General features: G+C 48.0%; 6 protein-coding genes across 6 annotated transcripts; 4 read left to right on the plus strand and 2 right to left on the minus strand.

Moving 5' to 3' along the window:
* Positions 1-1,545: 1,545 nt before the first annotated feature.
* Positions 1,546-2,366, minus strand: xgeA (putative endoglucanase; the record flags this gene model as incomplete). Its single annotated transcript, XM_057251808.1, has 2 exons — positions 1,546-1,942; positions 2,011-2,366. The coding sequence occupies 2 exons, from the start codon at positions 2,364-2,366 to the stop codon at positions 1,546-1,548; spliced, it is 753 nt and encodes a 250-aa protein (XP_057111133.1).
* A 3,725-nt stretch (positions 2,367-6,091) lies between these two features.
* Positions 6,092-6,873, plus strand: erg2 (C-8 sterol isomerase ERG2; the record flags this gene model as incomplete). The annotated part of the gene is made up of 2 exons (XM_057251809.1): positions 6,092-6,458; positions 6,536-6,873. 2 exons carry the CDS (start codon positions 6,092-6,094, stop codon positions 6,871-6,873), a joined length of 705 nt encoding a protein of 234 aa, XP_057111134.1.
* Positions 6,874-7,484: 611 nt separating this feature from the next.
* Positions 7,485-7,799, plus strand: N7479_004113 (uncharacterized protein; the record flags this gene model as incomplete). Its single annotated transcript, XM_057251810.1, is given in 2 exon segments — positions 7,485-7,657; positions 7,676-7,799. The coding sequence occupies 2 exon segments, from the start codon at positions 7,485-7,487 to the stop codon at positions 7,797-7,799; spliced, it is 297 nt and encodes a 98-aa protein (XP_057111135.1).
* Positions 7,800-8,101: 302 nt separating this feature from the next.
* N7479_004114 (uncharacterized protein) lies at positions 8,102-8,945 on the plus strand (the record flags this gene model as incomplete). Its single annotated transcript, XM_057251811.1, has 2 exons — positions 8,102-8,350; positions 8,415-8,945. The coding sequence occupies 2 exons, from the start codon at positions 8,102-8,104 to the stop codon at positions 8,943-8,945; spliced, it is 780 nt and encodes a 259-aa protein (XP_057111136.1).
* Positions 8,946-10,014: 1,069 nt separating this feature from the next.
* Positions 10,015-12,828, plus strand: N7479_004115 (VIT and vWA domain-containing protein; the record flags this gene model as incomplete). Its single annotated transcript, XM_057251812.1, has 1 exon — positions 10,015-12,828. The coding sequence occupies one exon, from the start codon at positions 10,015-10,017 to the stop codon at positions 12,826-12,828; it is 2,814 nt and encodes a 937-aa protein (XP_057111137.1).
* A 2,011-nt stretch (positions 12,829-14,839) lies between these two features.
* On the minus strand, positions 14,840-19,037 carry N7479_004116 (uncharacterized protein; the record flags this gene model as incomplete). Its single annotated transcript, XM_057251813.1, has 7 exons — positions 14,840-17,348; positions 17,401-17,560; positions 17,654-17,882; positions 17,942-18,232; positions 18,284-18,308; positions 18,409-18,627; positions 18,676-19,037. The coding sequence occupies 7 exons, from the start codon at positions 19,035-19,037 to the stop codon at positions 14,840-14,842; spliced, it is 3,795 nt and encodes a 1,264-aa protein (XP_057111138.1).
* Between the last annotated feature and the right edge of the window lie 1,361 nt (positions 19,038-20,398).

Consider the following 20,398-nt stretch of genomic DNA (forward strand, 5'->3'; position numbering starts at 1 on the left):
TTAATAATGTTACTCTACTGCCTAATCTCTTCTACAAATCAAATTAACCAGTAAAACCAACAAAACCAACAAACCAACAAGTCAGTCATTACCAAAGACAGACCTCAGCTGAAAAAAAAAATGGTGGCAATTTCAGTTTGGCGCCGTGAACTCGCGTTAGTGCCCAATCACTCGAAACCTGTCGGTTTCCGCTCTGATCACCATGGGGCGAGACACACGCCTCGAATCCCTGTCAAGTGGTCCTTTCACTATTTTACTGCTTTAGTGCTTCACAGTCCTTTTATTCATTTCCACCCTTCTCATTGGATCCCAAATTGACCCCCCCCCCCCTGTCACAGTGCCAGTCTAGCGTGTTCGAGGGGTTATGCCTGATGACCTCCTGTAGGGAATTTATCTACGGAGTACGGAGTGCCAGATTCAAATTATCCGAAGAATCTATCCACCTCACATTAGGGAGGTCATATTATTATCCTTCCGACCTCCCCTTTCTCCCCGTTCCCGTATCTTCAGGTCGATCTATCGATTCCCCAACCTCTTTTTTTCTCCCCGGCCAATGCAGTCGAGGCCGTGGGATGCATGCAATCTTCCGTGCATAGCACCTCTTAGCGTGACTTTGGTGGACTTAGTACAAGCTGCTCCGTACCCTAAAATAAGACAGAATACACAGAACACACTGCATATGCATCTATATAAGCGCCGGTCCCCTGGGCCTTTTCCCCTCTCTTCCCGCCTTCCCGCTCAGCGCTTACAATCCCAACATGTTGGAAGCGCTACAGTTCGCGTTTCTAATTTTATGTATTCTCCATTCTCATGCAGTATACTAGAGCATTTGAGGTTATTCTTAGAATTCTCCACGCGCGCTGGACCTGCGTTTTTACTTCCCCGGACCCCCATGCTGGGATTGTGTACGCGGGTCGTCACCCGCCCTTCCGCCTGAGCCGAATCACTAGACGAGATGGAATGTTGGAATGTTGGTGTGAGGCTGCGCCTCGTTTCATCTGGGCGTATCGCCGCTGGGAGTGTTGGTTATACGGTTGGTTGAGAGTGGCTGATTTTGTTGTTGGTTTACACAAAGTACATCACTCTTTGTTTTCCATGTGTTGGTGTTCCCACCGTGGACCGGGCTGCATCATTGTTGGTGGGCCGTTGTGATCCCTAGAGCTAAGCGCTTGGGATGGGGCGGTTTCAAGACCATAGGGCTGCTTGTTTCAGTGTTGGGTGGGCGGTTAGAGATTGTGTTGGTGATGTGATGTTGTATGGCTGATGCGTCGTGTTGGTGTGAAACACGGAGGATGCGACCGTAAATATGTACGGAGTACATACAACATGGCACTAGTAGGGTGACAGTGTGCCCATGTGTCTTGACATCACAATAATTATGAATCTATTATTGGAACAAGTCTGGAATTATCGCTCACTCTGTTGTTTTGTAGAATTGGGGTTGGATTGAATTCTGGATTTATTCCATTTCTTAACGATATACTACCATCTCCCCATCCAAACCCCCGACCACACACTTTTGTTAAAAATAACCTAACGGGCTGTTTAAACAACAGAGACAGAGTAAGAAGAAACAGCCATGCTGGCCTTGCCAGTGAAAGGCTCAGTGCCAGCCTGAACAGCGATCAAGTACAAGCTGGAGCTCAGAGCCTGGTTGGTCTGGAGGTACTTGAAGAAGTCCAAGAGATCACCGGAGTAGCTCGTGATGGGAGACTTAGCGACGAAGCTGTACACGGTCATGGCACCATTAGGACCGACGTACACATCCCACACGCTACCGCTGATAGTGACAGTAGCGATGGGCTGGCCGGTAGACGAGATGGCGCCGGCACCACCGTAGGCAGCAAGCCACACCATGATCTCATACTCCTCGCTGCCGTTAGCAGTAGAGCTGAGGAACATATCGTAGGCGACATCGGCGACGACATTGGTGGTGGAGTAGCTATTCGAGAGCATGGTTAGCGGAGATGTTCATTGTAAAGTATCCATGTGTCACCACTCAAAGCTTACCTCCATTTCCAGACGGACTTGATGCTGTTGACAGCGCTCAGAGTTCTAGGAGTGAACTGCAGCTTGGCATTGGCATAGCTCTTGACCTGCCACGCGGTGCCGGCCCACGACCATGAGGTGTGCCATGCGATGGTGTTGCCGTTGACGGAGTCGAGTCCAGTGCACTGGGTGCCGGATGGGTCATCGGCCTGGCCCCAGAGGTTATTGTAAAGGATGTAGTCGCTGGTGGTGGCAGTACCCCACTGATCGCAGAAGTCTGCGCGACGTGTGAGAGCGGCCTTAGCAGGGACGGAGGCAGCGTTGCCCAAGGTGGAAAGCGCCAGGGAGACGAGTGCAGGTGCGATGAAGGACTTCATTGTGGCTGTTGGATCGGATGTTCAGGGGAGAGATGGAAGTGTTAGTATGGAAATAAGACTCTGGCCGTATGGAACGGGAGATGTTGGTCTGTTTATATATGCCATCTTCCCTCAGATGTCATCCGTTTTGGAAATTAACCTGGATTGATAGTGGATTCATGTTCCGTATAGAGCACGGAGGAGGTCCTGTCTCAAATTTCATATTGGGACGTGCTATTCTCCATCCATCGAGCTCATGACTGGAACGACTCCACAACGGCCGGGTAATCCCAGACTTGCAAGGGGAGAATGGGGCTACCGACCGGACCAGGATTGGGGAGAGTGCCGCAGCCACAAAATGCGCCTCCTTCGACATCGTGGAGGAAATTTTCCACCACCGGAGGCATGCTGTGCAGGACGTTAGCCGTTTTTCTGCCGATTCGGGAAGATCTCCGAGCATTGACAGCAAATAACATGAGACAATAGCGTGGCAGAGCGGGTCGCGGAGGATGTCTGTGTCTAAAACACAGTCAAATCGGCGATTGTTACGGGAACAGGTAGTGTCCGATTTCTTCAAGATTCCCCTGAATAAAGTGTCAACTTAGCCCCGAGGAGTATCTGCGAAGTTTCTCCGAGGGTAATTTTACTTACTTTTCCGTGTTATCCAGGACAACAGTGTCAAGATTGGTTCAAAAAACCTCAAATCAGCCACATCGGCGCCTTGGCACTTCGGCCGGTTCTTCAGGCATATGTACCCCGCAAACGCAGCCCAAGTTCCCCCGGAAATTAGAGACTAAGTGCAAAATAGCCTGAATATTTGCTCTAACCCAGAGATTGCGGAATGCTCACCGTTCTTCAATGGGCGATGATCTTCATTTTGACCTTCAAATTGAAGTGACAGTGCAGAAGCCACATGGCTCTTGCCATCGTTCGATGTCCTCAATCGTAAGCCACATAGCTTAGGCATGGAGGCACCACTGCCGTCATCGCTCAATAACTGTATTTAGCCTGTAAAAGAGTATTTGGCCGCGTATGCAGCCTCTGCTATAACCTTTGATTTAGCCTGCAAGCTTCAAGTGCATAACGATATATTGACCATGGCATGTTGCTGACGGCAAAAGTCGGAGCCTATCCCAGATTTAGCCGCTGAAATAGTCTGGAGCCGCCGACCCAGGAGTTAAGGATTTCCTGTGTCTATAAAACGAACACAACTACTCCCATGAGCAATTCGCGTCGTGGAAGAGGTCTTCGAGCAATAGAATGACACAAGAATAACAGGATGGACTAGGAAGCGGGACAACAAGAACTAGCAATGGCAAAGCAAAGGAGAGAAATAACTCTGAAATTGAACTGGCTAGGAATAATGCCCGAAGCATGAGGGGGAAAAACAGAAATAACAAAGAATATGTATGAAAGAGAGAGGAATCAACCAAGCATACCCTGGAGTAAACAAACAGATGGGCCTCAGGCAACCATGTCAACAAAGAGCAACATCAAATAAAAGACCAATTCTCGGCAATCCGTGGACAACGGAGAGCTATCTCTGTGGAAATGGTTCAAAGTTGGCTCAAAGAGCACGTTAGTCAGGGAGGGCTATCTCCAGTGTAGAAAGAACAGAAAGATGGCTTGAAGAGCACGGTGGAAAGGACGGCCTTTTCCGTAGAGGCCATCGCAGTTGCCAACCCTTCGTCCTAGCAGGGCACTTCTGGGGCGCCTTGCGGCATGTTTGCTCCTAGGCATGCTTCGTGCCATTAGCAGCCCAATCAGAGTGAGCGGGAAAGAACAGTCTATATCCACAAAGGTTCATAGGAGTGTCCTCAGCTGGAGCTGCTCACTGTTGCCTCCCAAGACATACTTCGTGCTATTCGCAGCCTAATCGGAGCCATAAGGTAGTCGAACGGAGCAATGGAGTGCACATGGGAAAGGACAGTCTGTATCCACAAAGGTTCATAGGGGTGTCCTCAGCTGAAGCTATTCACTGTTTACCTCCCAAGACATGCTTCGTGTCATTAACAGCCTAACCGGAACCGCATCAGAGACTCCTACCTTTTGGGCCATGGGGGGCGAGCTGCGGGTGGAAGAGGGACAGACAGTTAATAGAAATAATAAGGGAGGAGGGAAGAGTGGTGAAGAACAATAAGTTGTCAGGCTGGGGTCACGGGTGTTGAGGAGAGGAGAAAGGAAATGAGAGGGGACAAGGATTTATACTTTGGTAGTGGCTGAGGTCGATGAGCGTGGGTTATAAGTTGCGACGCAAAAAGGCACCCAGTGGCTTAAGTTGATGGTTCGCTGGGATATATGCACTAGGAAACTGCGATCAATACATCTGTGGATATATCGTGAACTCGATTTGAGATCAGGTACACATCTATCAGAAATATATATTATCCATGTCCAGGTCAGATATCTCCCGAGGTCCTATATCTTGCTGACCAACTAAATCATACCGCCCATCAAGACGGTCAAGCTAGTCCTGTGTCCCAACCCTCACATCATGCGCAATCTCATTGCGTTCAAGGCTTAAAAGCATCTCACTAACGCCAATCGTCTTACCCGATCTGTTCGGGAACGAAGTTGTGGCCCCTAGAAAAACTTGACGATGATGGCGATTCCACTTATCGCACTATACCGAAGTTTTAGGAAATTGGAGAATGCACACTGGAATTCTATCCTAAGGGAAGCACTGTTTATATGGACTGAGCTTGATCGCCTGTCAGAGCCTCAGGCCAGGTAGACAGCGATACGCCTAATGGCCCGTTGACTTCGACCCAAAAAGTGATTAGTATATATCTAGAGCTGTTTATGGAGATTCCGTCGTCATCGGAACATTTGGTCTGTCCTTCATTCGAATGTAGGCCGTATAACATGTTTTGTTCGGTACCGAAGAACTAACACCTGAACGACACCGAAATGATTCACATGTTCGGCACCTTGCCCGGACTGCGCATGAAACTGCGTAGATGATTTCAACAATGGCAGAGAGGTGAGACGAGACGACCTGCCAAGGGCCCCAATGGTGGTTGCGACCCTAAGCAACGTACGCTTCCGACTCGCCTGAAAAGGCGGCGAGGTTGTCACCGGAGGTTACAATGAAGTGAGTTGCTCAAAGAAGGCACCGGCAGAGGAACCTTGTTACAGCTCGGCTAGTGACAACGGCATCTGCTGAATCAATTCCGTCTTGAACCTCGGGTAGTATAACAGAAGGATAAAGGTCGATATCTCTTGGCATCGGGTTCTGCAGACGGGAACTTCTGAGTCTTGGTTACGGATCAAACGTGAGCCATCATTGGACTAGTATTATTGGAATGCTGATAATGTACGGAGTACGGATTACTTCGTAGGCAACATCATTGACAAAGAAGATATCAAGGACAATTGGCCAATAGAAGTGAGGACAATTCGGATTGCGAGCATCCGGCATGGCCTGTTTACGAGTCAACCGAAGTAAACAGTGCAAACACATACAAACACATTGCAAAATCATTCAATTTTACCTCCACCGATATCACCAGCACATGGGAGGTGCATGTATTGAACTATGCAATGAGACACATTTGAGTAAGGCATTGATATATATATACTGTAGTATTTAATTGAACAAAAGCGAGGGTGTTTCGACTATTCAAATTGTTTTAGTTTGATGCCCCACCGGGTGGAACTCCGGGGTCCAGGGGGTGAAATTTAAATTTAAATGCTCGATTGCCTCTTTTTTTTCAAGACTCCAGGACCCTTCCCCAATTCCCAAGATGCCTTCCAAATCCTCCAAGTCCTCCAGCTCCGGCTGCCGCTGTCGCTGCTTTTCCTTGAAGACCCTGAGCTACATCGCCATCTTCCTGGCTTTGTTCTCTGCCGTCTACCGATTCCTCGATGCGCGCCTCGAGCAATTCTACATCTTCGACCCTGAGCACCTGCACGATGTGTCCCAGCGCGCCATCAGCGCCCACGGTGATGACACTCGCTCCGTTGTCAACTTCATTGTTGCCGAGTTGGAGCAGAAGGTCGGCCCCAATTACCTGAGCACCCAGGAGGAGTGGGTATTCAACAACGCCGGCGGCGCTATGGGTGCCATGTACGTGATCCACGCCAGTATCACTGAGTACCTGATCGTCTTCGGTAAGTTTTGCGCCCGCGCCCGTACTCAGTCATATCCGATTTCCTCTTCCCCTTCTAACCACATGAAATCTCCGCAGGCACCGCTATCGGAACCGAAGGCCATACCGGCCGCCACACCGCCGACGACTACTTCCACATTCTCCACGGCACCCAGCTCGCCTATGTCCCCGGCGAGTATAAGCCCGAGGTCTACAATACTGGCAGCGTGCACCACCTGGTCCGCGGCGAGGTCAAGCAGTACAAGATGGACGAGGCTTGCTTCGCGCTCGAGTACGCCCGTGGCTGGATCCCTCCCATGCTCTTCTTCGGTTATGCCGATACCTTCTCCAGCACCCTGGACTTCCCGACGCTGTGGGCTACCACACGCATCACTGCCCGTGAGATGGTCGGTAACTTGATGCAGTTCAAGCTGTAATTGAGTGTACAATTTTGCTGTGTGTTTATATGGAGGCTTGGATTGGATTGATGAGGTCTATGTGGAATGTATGATATGGGCATTGGGATTCGATTCTGTGTGTTGGGCACCTGGCGTGGTGCTATTTCGGTTGTAAAATTACTGGACATGGTGGTTGTTTAATCGGTAGTACCGAGCATATCTTCTAATGAAATCATCAGCTGAAATCGTTGAGCTGGTTTTGTAGCACTGGTCATTGAAATTGAAATTTAGCTGTGGTTGATATACGACATGGCATGGCCATAGCCCGAGTTACATACTGCTTTTGTCGTCGTCAATCATCAAACTAGTAAAAAAAGCCCCCACTGAGCCCTTCAAGTATGGAAATTGATACTCCGATGTCGGATCAAAGACACACCACCTGAAGGTCCTCGTCAGGTACGTGGACCAAGGCGGAGTCCTCGAGACCCATGACGATATGCCCAATAGCCTTCGCGAACAGCTGTATGCCGAGGGAGACTGGCGACATGAAAAGCGGAATAAACCCCTGGATAATTCCGCTATGCGTTCTCCGATCAATACCAATACTCTCCCTGCTGCATCTCAACAATCGGTACCTACTCCTGCTAATGATGCCTTGCCTGCTAAGACCGGCTGTGCTAAATCAATCATCGTTCATGGGCTGCTTGATGCTGGAGGAATATACCGAATGGCAACAATCATGGGTGAGCAATGAAATTTTAAGGGATAATATCATAAAAGCACGTGATATGACCATCGAGAACTGCCTGAGTCATGTAGGTTTGTGAGGATCAAGACCCAGGTTTTTCTTTGTCAAACACGGCGTGAAGGTAGGGGCAGCCCGGCGATTCGTACGTGACATTGGTCTTTGGGTGAAACGACGCGGAGAAGTTACTTGCAGCGAAAATACTAGCAATTCAGTCTAGATATGCTACAATATAGAGTAGCCCACACCGGCATGCTGCGGTCATCTCCATACTCTAGCCTTCCGGGCTCCGTGGGGCCGTCCGGAGATGTGGGGTACTCCGTAACCGCTGTCCGACTCCTTCAACCATAGACTATCACAGAACATCTCGGTCAGTCAATTCTGACAAAAAAATTTTTTGCCAGAAACACGGTCAAGGCTGCTTCCGCACAAGTCACGGCCGGCAGTGCCTCGGTCCCAGGCATATTAGGAGCATTGCCCGTATCCACTCAACTCGCCCACCTTACACACCCATCACCCATAATGCTGTCTCAAGCCAGGATCATGTTCCGCAAGCTCCGTGGTAGTGGCAGCCGTAGCAGCCGTAGCAGCGAGCCCGCGCCATCAGCGCCAGCCACGACAGCAGAGAGCGAAATTGTTGACCCATTCCCTCGCGCTATCCATATCAGCGACGTGAAGTGGCCACCCACCAAGCTACCCTCCGATTCAAAGTCCATGTCCATTGTAGTCGCGAATGCCAAAGGTGCCGCCGATTACTTACTTCTTTATAGGGTACGTACCCAGCGCAACATGCTCTGAGTACTCCCGGCCGAGCTCACCCCGCGTGTTTCATTAGCTACTCCAGAGAGAGAAGGGTTACTACGAGTTCGACCCTATGGGCGGCTTAGACGCAGATTACCTTTGCGACGGTCACGTCTACAATGTCTGGTTCAGCCCGCCCAGCGTCCTGGGGGGTGGCCTAGCTTACTCCTCCCTCATGCAGCATATCTGCCTCATCTTCACGTACGACGCTTCGTCGAGGGAATCGTGGGACGAGATGGTCGCCGCCTACGAGAGGATACGCAGCCGCTGCGAAGACGGGGTCTTCCCCTTTATTGCGACAATGATCGCCGCCATGAGTGAAGGTGAAGCCCTCGTGTCGCACATAGAAGCCGAGGCGTTTGCAACCCAGCGGGACTGTCTCTTTGTCAAGTTCTCTCCCGCAACTGGGCGCGGCATCTGCGATGCGGTCGGCTCGCTAGTTGAGCTGGCGAATGGCGCTCGTGATCAATATACCATGGATCAGGAGGATTGTACCCAGAGGTACAAGAGGGCGGGGGCATTGCAGGCATTATTTGCCAGCTATGGATGCCCAGATCAAGAGTGACATCATCAAGGATAGATGTGATACTGCCGCTAAGACGGTCAGCAAACACAGTAAATATATTCAGTGTATCATGCTTGGAACACTCGAGATAAAACAATGCCATCTTAGGCATACACAAGCAGTACCTAAGATCACTTATCACAATAAAATTTTACACTTGGACTGGTGTTATACCTAGCGGGGACCAAACCGCTCTCCTGAGGCCTATCCTTTTATCATATCCAGAACCATATATATAGAAAGCCTCGAGCATGACTGGGGTGATGCTACGAGGTCGTCCGCCTTTGCTAGGCGGTGATTTGACGCTATTGAGCATCCGTATAAGGTAGGAAGTTGTGCTCCTCTATTACCTTATAGAAGTGATAAAACCATAGAGAAAGAAGCTCTATACTTTCACTCTCTATTCAAATCTTTTCCTCAGGTTTTTGATGTAGTTGAGGGTTTTCGATAGTCTTTTTATAAAGCCCTAGCTGTGGCCGACAGAAAAATCGGAACCAGCCCGGAATAAAAGTCGATTTGCAGCACCTTCAATTTCCTTAGGTGTTGGCTTGACTAGGGATCTAGTAGTTGGATCCAGCTAATGCCCTTTCTTGAATTGGGTTCAGCGTTTTTGCAAGGTCGGTATGACTAGAATGAGTCTTGCGACCGTGGATACGTGCGTATAACAACAGTGAGCACGAAACAGGGAAAACCCGCGCCAATGGGGCGGTTTTTGGATTTTTTTTCTTTGTATGTGCAAAACCCCACATAATTCACTTAGGGTCTAGTGTATTTCAGTCATTAGCAGTGAATCTAATAATATGACTCAAAATCCTTCCAAGGTCAATGTTTTTATCCCACCAATCCTGGCCTGTGCCTGGCCCGTGGCCACCCCCACATAGCAAAACAGTACTCCGTACCTACGGAGTAGGCAGCAAACATGTGATGCGGCTCTATATAAACTTGCAAGTTGCTTGTACCAATATCTTTCTGTTCTATCTTTTTATTATTGTTTATAACAGTCTATTCACTTGATCTGTCCACCAACACTACATTAATCTAGCTTTTATTTTACTTGAGATAGCCCATCATGGCCAGCTACTGTGGCTGCCTTTGGAACAAGTCCGATATCTGGCAGCCTCAGTATCTCCCACAGGTCTCACTCAAGGCCCATGCAACTATCCTGTCCTCTATAGCCCGTACAACTTTGACACAGATATTTGTGAATCCATCAGACAAGGCTATCGAAGAGATGTTCTATCATTTCCCTCTTTACGATGGTGTCAGTGTTGTTGGGTTCGAATGCAAAGTTGGATCTCGTCTCCTGCATAGCAAGGTGAAGACCAAATCTCAAGCAAATAAAGACTACCAAAATGCGGTGGCTCAACGCCAGGCTGCTGCTGTCATGGACTATACTTCGATGAATGACGTTTTTGTCATTAGACTCGGCAATGTCCCTGCCCACGAGAAGATTAACGTCGACATCACTTTCGTAGGAGAGTTGAAACAAGATGCTCAGACAGATGGCATTCGCTACACACTACCCAGTACCATTGCTCCTCGTTATGGAACTGGAACATCTTACAGTACTACCCAACTATCTCCACTTGGTCTGCCAGCCAATCTTCAAGGAATTTCTATCACCGTTGATGTTCAAATGGAGAAGGGATCAGTGATTCGAGAGCTGGAATCCCCAAGTCATCGGGTCAAGGTCTCTCTCGGACGCGTCTCTTCTACACGAATGACATCCTCTGCCTTCGAACCATCACATGCGTCTGCCTCTATTATTCGCCAGCAGAACGATGCATCGGTGGTGCTGGGACAGGATTTTGTCGTTCTCATCAAAGCGGATGGACTTGATACTCCCTGCGCATTGCTTGAACGACACCCAACTATCCCTAATCAGCAAGCGCTGATGGCAACCCTCGTTCCAAAATTTAGCCTCCTGCCCTCTGATCCCGAGGTGGTCTTTGTCATTGACAGAAGTGGGAGTATGCGGGATAAAATATCAACCTTGAAATCTGCACTTGGAGTTTTCCTGAAGTCTTTGCCTGTCGGTATCTGCTTCAATATATGCTCGTTTGGGAGGTGCCACTCCTTCATGTGGCCGACAAGCCAGGTGTACGATGAATCTAGCTTGGAGCAGGCTCTGGCTTTTGTTGACACTATCGATGCGAGCATGGGCGGCACAGAGATGAGGCGAGCAGTCATCGCCACTGTGGAAAATCGACTTAATTTGAAAGATCTGGACGTCTTGATTCTCACCGATGGACAAATCTCCGACCAGGATCGTTTGTTCGATTTCGTCCGCAACAAGGCTGCTGACAATACTGCTCGATTCTTCACCCTTGGCATTGGCGAAGGAGCATCTCACTCCTTGATTGAGGGAGTTGCAAGAGCCGGAAATGGATTCTGCCAATCAGTTACAGCGTATGAAGAGCTCGATCGCAAGGTCATCCGCATGCTCAAGGGCGCCTTGACCCCTCATGTCCATGACTACAAGCTCGAAATTGAATATGACACTGAGACAGAGACAGAGTTTGAGTTTGTGAGCGATACTGAGAATTTCACCGACTCTGAGACGGTGGTCGATAAGGAGGGAGATGGGGACATCTCCATGGAAGAAACAACACACAGCTCATTGCAGCCGATCTCGTTGTACGATGAAAACTTCCAGGAACCCGACATGGATGTTGATGAAGATGAGAGAGCAATTGAAAAACTTCCTAATTTCATCCCTCCAAGAGCAATCCAAGCTCCGTACAATATCCCACCTTTGTACCCGTTCATTAGAACAAATGTCTACCTCCTTCTGGATCCCACCTTGTCCGAGAAGACCCCAAAGTCGCTGAAGCTCAGTGCGACTTCCAGGGACGGTCCCCTGCAGCTGCAAATTCCGATCTGCCATATCGGGACTGGTGAAACAATCCACCAACTTGCTTCGCGAAAGGCCGTGATCGAGCTCGAAGAGAGACACGGCTGGCTCGCACATTCTAAGGACGAGAAAGGAAACAAATTCGAACACTTCCACCAAACAACAAAAAAGCGACTTGCAGAGCGTGAATGCCAGGACCTAGGAATCAAGTTCCAGGTAGCTGGAAAATACTGCTCATTCGTGGCATTGGAGGAGTGTGACTCTTCGTCTTCGGAACAACAGGACGAACAACATACCCCGAAGGAAGATACCGTAGAGCATTTTTCTTCTATTCTAGAGTCTGCTAGATTTCCCAATGCCGCACGTGTACGCACTGGTGGTAGCCGGAGTGGCGGTGTATTCGGCAGTCAACGTAGCTCCCACAGTTCACGCCAAGCTATGCCAATGCAGACGTCTCAGATTTCAACAGGACCTGGCTTGCAGTATGAACATGCGGGAGCCCTCCGTTTCTCCAGTGGTGTAGCACCTCTACGTAAGAGATCCAGAAATTCGAATTCTATCAATCAACTGGCCGCATTTGCTGCCGCTCCAATGTTTGGTCAAAGGAGCGCAATCAGCGCTGGAGTTCCAATGTCCCCAAATCCTACTTTGCCGAAGACTGCGCTGATGAGAATGCACGAGCTTATTCGGCTGCAAACCTTTGAGGGTAGCTGGATGTGGTCGAACGAACTCTTCGGGCTCTTGGAATGTGACAAGAGCACTATAATCAATAAATTGGCCACACTGTATGGGATTGCCGATCGAATTACTGAAGATGGGTTCCAAAATGGTAGCGAGCCCAAAGTTCTTGCAACGCTGCTGGCAATTGGATGGCTGCTGAAGAAGCACTCGGCTTCAAGGGCTGTTTGGGAACTTGTGTCTGCCAAAGCCTCTGACTGGGTTAGCGTTGAGTTGAAGAGGATGATGGATCAGGGTTTGCCTGGGGCGATCATTGCATCAATCCGAGATGAGATTGTTGATATGGTCTAAGAGGTGAGCTCGTTGGAGAAGGTGGATTTTGATTTCAGTTCTTACAAGTTTGCTTATAAGGTTGCTCATGATACCTAGCCACTTAATTGGGAAGAAAATACAAAACGAAAAACAATGGATAGCTTTGCAATACAAGAGAAACGTTCAAATGATTATATTTTCGACAGTAGAGGAAGTGGCACATGATCGTTCCTATCACCATGCTACATACATAGGCATTTCCCCCTTTAGTATCTGGATAATTCCGTACTATCAGCAGCTAGATATTGATAAAGTGAACAATCTACTAATATCAATCCTCAGGGTTCTCTGGCCTCGAACCAACACCAACAAAATATCGAAGCAAAAGGGCCCAATCATAGACATCATTCATCAGATATGGTATCATACGGTCGTCGTCAACAGTGGCGCTATAGTAAACAGAATCTGCAAAACACATATCTCAGTACCCTTTTAGTCTAGAATTTGGAGCGGTTGGTGAATGAATCAAGCTACTTGAAGCTATGAGCCTTATACACTAGGTAAGGATACAGATATATAAGGGCTGGTAACACGTATAGTAGAGCAACACCTCACGAGCCCTCTTGGGCAAAAGTTCTGCTACAAGACCAAAGTAAAGGCAAATGGAGAGCATGAGGAAAACATTACGAAATTCCGAGATTAAATCTGATACTGCCAGGCAATGTTGACATTTATTCGCGCAAACCCATCTAACCATTTGGATGAAAAGAGCTTTGAGATATCATAGTACAGACGAACCAATCTGTTCGTAAAATGCGGATGTGTCCCAAACAGTCGTTCAGCGGAGCACCGGCTCAAATCTATTGATACTCACTCCACCCCGATCTATATTCACATCTACTCCTTCTATCGTGATCTAATAGCATTTGGGCAATTTCGCCATGTCTACTATGACACGTCACACTCAGTGGGAGGTTGGTACCTCGGCTATTATAGTAGTCAAGGCTCGAGTCTAGAAGTACTGTAGCCATTGCGCATACCTCGGAATTGTTTGAGTTGGAATTATTTGATATATGTATTCATTTTTCTTGATGTTACGGGTTTATATGGGATGCATTTCAGTTGTATACGGGGAATGGCTGGCAGCATTCTTTTTTGGGGGGGAGTTCTTCTTTTCTTGTCTAATTACACTCGCTTGGAAGGAATGAAGAGTTGATTGGGAACTAAATCATTTAATTATCATGCAACTGAACCTTTTACATTTCAATCTCAAGTGCCCCCAACGTACTTCTCTCAGATCCCTTCAAGGGATGTGATCACATTCACCTACCCTACGCTTGCCCAGGTCGAAGACTCTCTCCAGGCTTTGGTCCAGGGATTAACGCTCTCTGTAGCCGATTGATCCACCCCTTTGAAACCCGTCCTTCCGGGTGATCAGCTGAATGCGACAAATCCGAAGGTCGAGACGTGCTTTGAGTGGGTTCCCGATTCTCATTCACGGCTTCCATCGACTCCGGGGAGTCTCTTTTCGTTTTTTCTTCCAAGGTTTCCGCTTTCTTGCCTGCCCTATTCATATATTTCCTCCTTTCTCTCGCCGATTGCTTTTGATGTTCTTCTTTGATTTTATTTGTGAGCTTCCCCCCAAATATCCAGAACCAAGGGATATTCTTAAACGCATTTGCGTTGAAGGCAAGGGGCACAGAGATCAAGGAGAAAGCAATTGAAACACCAACTATCAATAAAGTCATCAACCACGAGAATGGTAATATTTCATTCAGGATCAGTAGACTTACAAATGATTGGGAATATCCATCAGCTTTTGTAAGTCACAGATCCACCTTCATGAGGAAACTCGCTGACATTCAAGGCAAAAAGACTTGCCATAAAGGAACCAGGTAGCTAGTCATCGGTGAGTTTATATATGCACAAAGGCTGAGAAAATGGTGAGAACTCACGAATACGATCGTAACCAGCGTGAAGGCCATGACGCTATCACTCTGTCTGCGTGTTGCCTGGGCTTCGATGATAGTGGCTTCATTTTGCTTCAGGTCTAAGAGTGATTGAATAGCAGTTTGGACACTTTTAACGTCATCGACCATGGCGTTGAGGTCTTCTTGTCTTTCTGCCATATGAGGGAAATGGTTGGCCTTGGGCGTCGATACATTGCTTCCGCCTCGATATATTTGCCCTGCCCTCCAAGCGCTACACCGAGATTATTCACACTAAAAAGTGTGTCTGGATGTTTAGGCCCGAGGGCCTCACGGCCTGCTAAGGCCCGTCGATACATCGCTTCCGCCTCGACGTATTTACCCTGCCTTTCAAGCGCTACACCGAGATTATTCACACTAGAAAGTGTGTCTGGGTGATTGGACCCGAGGGCCTCCTCACGGCCTGCTAAGGCCCGTCGATGTATTGCTTCCGCCTCGACGAATTTACCCTGCCTTCTAAGCGCCGCACCGATATTATTCACACTAAAAAGTGTGTCCGGATGATTGGGCCCGAGCGCCTCCTCGCGGCCTACTAAGGCCCGTCGATGTATCGCTTCCGCTTCGGCGTATTTACCCTGCCTTTCAAGCACTACACCGAGATTATTCACACTATAAAGTGTGTCTGGATGGTGAGGCCCGAGCGCCTCACGGCCTGCTAAGGCCCGTCGATGCATCGCTTCCGCATCGGTGTATTTACCCTGCCTTTCAAGCGCTACACCGAGATTATTCACACTAAAAAGTGTGTCTGGATGATTGGGCCCGAGCGCCGCCTCACGGCCTACTAAGGCCCGTCGATGTATCGCTTCCGCTTCGGTGTATTTCCTCTGCCCTCTAAGCGCTGCACCAATATTATCCACAGTAGTTAATATATCTGGATGGTTAGGCCCAAGCAAGGCCTCACGGCCTACTAAGGCCTGTCGATGTATCGCTTCCGCTTCGGTGTACTTACCCTGGCTTCTAAGCGCTATACCGACATTGTTCACACTCAAAAGTGTATCTGGATGATTGGACCCGAGGGCCTCCTCACGGCCCGCTAAGGCCCGTCGATATATCGCTTCTGCCTCGACGTATTTACCCTGCCCTTCAAGTGCTACACCGAGATTATTCACACTAGTAAGTGTGTCTGGATGGTTAGGCCCGAGCGCCGCATTACGGCCTTCTAAGGCCCGTCGATGTATCGCTTCCGCCTCGACGTATTTACCCTGGCTTCTGAGCGCTGTACCGATATCATTCACACTAGCAAGTGTGCCTGGATGGTTAGGCCCAAGCGCCGCCTCACGGCCTGCTAAGGCCCGTTGATACATCACTTCTGCCTCGAGGTATTTACCCTGGCTTTTAAGCGCTGTACCAAGGTTATTTACACTAGTAAGTGTGTCTGGATGGTTAGGCCCGAGCGCCTGCTCACAGCCTGTTAGGCCACGTCGAAAAATTACCTCAGCCTCGTTGTGAGCGCCTTGGCGAATGAGATAACCACCACATTTTGATACAAGCTTTGCCATGTTGATACGATCCGTATCACTGAGTGAAATATACTCAATGACCTTCTTGGCATGCGGAAGTAGCTTTTGACAAGTACTCCACTCCTTGTAGTCTTCATATGGAAACATCTGTGCCATTATACCCTTGGACTTTTCTCTCCATTCATTGAGCTGTTTCCGGATCTCCAGCCACCTTTGAACAGATAACTGCACTAGGCGGTGCATATCAAATGAACGTTGTTCTTTTTCTTCTCTGATGAGGGAAAAACTGATCAAAGGTGCTAAATCATCCTCAAACTGAAGCGTGTCATCTTGTATTCTGACTAGGTCCTCTGGAATCCCGTGCCGATCAAACATGCTCATTAACGCAAGTAAATCCGCAGCTGACGACCGGTCACGGCGGATCTGTTCAAATGACAACTCCCATGTTGTGATGACCGCATCTGGGATGCTAGGGTCTCGCCGCAGGTCTTGGGCATCTTTGTGGTTAAGGAGATATTTCTGGTTTTTCTCGCTCTCGTGGAAGAGTTCGAGGTATTTGGCGACTGTCATGCGAGTTGATCGGGCTGCAATGTAGGAGCCTGCCTGTGTGATGGCTAGTGGAACGTACTCTAGTGCGTGGACTAACATCTCTTCGTCCTCTGAAGACTGACTTGTGTGTGTTTTTGAACGCAGTAAGCTTATAGACTCTGTCTTGCCCATTGGCTCGACTTCAATCACATTGTTCTCCGTGAGGTTCTGGGCTGCTAGAAGGTTGCGTGATGTAAAGAGAATGGACCCGTGTGGAACCTGGGGAAGAAAATCCACCAGCGCCGTTCCCTCCGGGTCATCCGTTTTGGTCAATATACTTTCGTCATCGGCATTGTCTACAATCATCAACCAGGGGCCATTCTGCATATCACATAGCCATCGATGGACTAGTTGATTGACGCTCGCTTTCGAGTCATCTTGCTTTGGAATCCTCGCAGCCCCCGCGATGTGCTCATATCCTTGATTGAATCGAGCGGAATTGCTCATATGGACCCAGAAGACCCATGTGTCCGGCTTTGAGTGACGCACTCGATAGGAGTACTCAATCGCTATTTGAGATTTTCTGCAAAGAATTTAGTGGCATATTCAACCTATTCTCTCTTGGAAGTACTCACCCGACGCCTGCTAAGCCTTGGAGTGCGACACGCTCGTGCTGATGCCCCATGGCTTGGAACCTCTTCTCAATCTCTTCAATAATATCCTCGCGACCAATGAACATAGTGTCCCTTTTGAAGGGTACCGTGGAGGAGGGCTTGGGGCGATTGGGCTGTTGTGCTACGATCATATTTTTATTAGTTCACACTCCGAAAAAAGGGATGAGGCAGGGCCATCGGATTATATAGATGGATATTCCATCAAATTACGTACAAAAGCGAGTTTTAACACACTCCTGTGCATCTTTCTCGAATTCCCGTAGGTATTGTAACACTGATGCATATGCACGGTCACCGCGAGCGTCGAACTTGACAATATCTGAGTGATTCCTATCAACAGATATTTTCACCTCAATAGAATCAGGGAGTTGAAGTAAAGCCGAGTCATCATCCACTGGTTTGATGAAGTTGCCCGTTCGGCCCCATCGTTTGGAATCTTCATTCTATTGTGTCAGTTAGCTTATGTCCTCTCATTATACAAAGACCCGACATATGTCCATACAAATTGAAGCTGTCTCGTCTCCCCAGTCTCGTAAAAGCTCACCACCTTTCGGTCTCCAATCAGGTTTTTGAAATCGACAAGCTGATGGACTAGTATATCAGATTTATTTGAAATCTGCTCGACTAAATGCTGTCGCGGATGGTTCTCATGACGGGTAAGCATTTGTTTGATGTCGTCCACAATCATTCCTTTATGGGGCGTGGCAAAAAATATCGTAGCATAGGTGGCTTGATAAAGAGAAGCGATTGCAGGATTATCATCTTTCATCGCCTGGATCGCCTTCACGAGGCACTGTAGTCCACATTAGCATGCTTATATTCCATGGTATTATAGAAGGCGTACATGAGCGAGGATAATCCCACCGAAGCTGTGACCAATGAAAAAGATCGGCCGCTGGCAAAGCTAGTTCGTCCCTCTATTAGTTCAAAGCTCTTTGACTTCTAATTTCCCGAGGTGAAGTTCGTTACCTGTTCCGGATTTTCTTGATCTCCTCCATAATGCTTCGTCCGTAGTCGAGAAGGGTGTCGGTTCCCCAACTGGATAGCTTAGAGTTATATCCGTAAATCATTGTACGACACCGCGGAAGGTCCTTTTTGAAAAAATCCCGTAACCACATTCGACCGAGGTTTCCCCTTCCCCGCCATGACCCATAGGCGTGTCCATCCAGCCCTGTAATTGCGATGATACTTCACTAAAATAAGCATCCACTCAATCAACGGTCAAGTCTCACTTACTCTCCAGTGACTGGTTTGTCCTCCTGTGGCGCATAGAGCTGAGTAAATCCAAAGAAGTTTCGGTCGATATTAATATCTGCCTCGCCCATCTCTATCTGCCAATTTTGCTCGGGGTTATCCTCTAGTTCGGATAGGAATTGGGGAACTTCGGGCTGAAAATGTACAAGAGCCACCCTCTCTGCATCGGATTCATAACAAGAAGGTACGATATCGACCTTTGTTTGAATACAAGATCTCTCTTCAATGGACAAGTTCTCAACGAGTGTATCCTCCAATGCCGCCTGGAGTTGTTCATCTGTCTGATCTGGATCCCGTATCAGGCCAGTAACCCGAAAAATGGTAGATTTTCTTCGGCTAGCCATACCGAGGCCTATTTACGGTCAACTATCTATCTGTTGTGAGAATGGATGATAGCTGGTGACTGTGAGGTTCTCCGTGAAGCAGTGCTAGGATGACCTTCTCTGTTGCGGCTGAATGGACACAGGTGCGGGGTATTTAAAGCGACTAGAACGGCGATTTGTGCTATTATTAGGTACTCTGTAAAGCCTTCGAAATTACAGATCTAAGCATATCTACGCGCCTAGGCTAATGCCCAATGGTGGCTGAAGAATAATAAAGCTTTATTCAAGAGATTTCGTTTGAATTAATTACAATAGAATAGTTGGCTGCCTATAGGGCCTACATCTTTTTAGATGTCTTTTTGGATGCCTTTCTTTCTTTCTTTTTTTCTTTCTTGATATTATTTTCCCCCTCTTGGGTTTATAGCTAGACGGTGGGAAAAGACGAGAAAATGCATACACTGCGCAGAAGACTTTTCTAGGTATGATTAAATGGCGAACAAAAGAATTTGAGTTGCCAAATTATTCAGCCATTCTTGTTCACAAATGCGTTGAAGGAGTACATACGCCAGGGCCACATCGGCGTTCCTTGCAATACGAGGTCGTATAACCCGGACCCGCTCCCATGTTGCATAAACACATGGCTCACAAAAGTTGTACAACGTAGTCAATATGTAAGGAAGCTTTCAAATGTATATAGTTTGATAATTGAAGAATTTCAGACACCACGGAGGTATTTTGGGCTTGTTTAGCTATCTTAACTGCGGATCAAGTTATGACGCGGGAAATCCGTGTTAAACACCTTCACATTTCCCATCTGTCTTTATCTGTCTGGACTTTTGCGCAGCCGTTAAATTTCTTTTGGCCCAACAAATATGATAAATGGCCAAAAAACCCCAAACTGAACTCATAAGTATAACACTCGCCGCTACCCCTACTAGGCTTGCCACAACAAACACCACTGACACACCCTGGAATAGCTTACTTCCCCCTAACAAGCTTGTACCTATACCTACCTGCATTGCGCTTGTGACAATGGACACAAACCAGAATACAGAGAGCAACCACGCAAAGGTTCGAACTAGGTATGCCTTTGACCTCGAAGGTTCGGACATGAAGCCGTGCAGAAAGTTATGCACTGAGAAAGTGTGAGGCGAGAATCGGTAGATGAGATTCAAACGCGAGAGTCGGAGTTCGCCGTAGTGGTAACGTAACGAGACAGAATGGAGAGTTTCAAGATCAATGTTTGTGAGTATATCCGTGACAAAAGCAACCCACGTCTCCCAGGTTACTGAAGACGGAAGTAGATTTGAATCATGAGCAATTGCAAGATCATGCTTACTACAGATAAGCCAGCAATAAGATAACAAGAATCCGCATGCACA

Source organism: Penicillium vulpinum (assembly GCF_028829585.1).
Source record: "Penicillium vulpinum strain IBT 29486 chromosome Unknown utg000002l_segment0_segment0, whole genome shotgun sequence".
In the NCBI taxonomy this organism is placed as follows: Eukaryota; Fungi; Ascomycota; class Eurotiomycetes; order Eurotiales; family Aspergillaceae; genus Penicillium; species Penicillium vulpinum.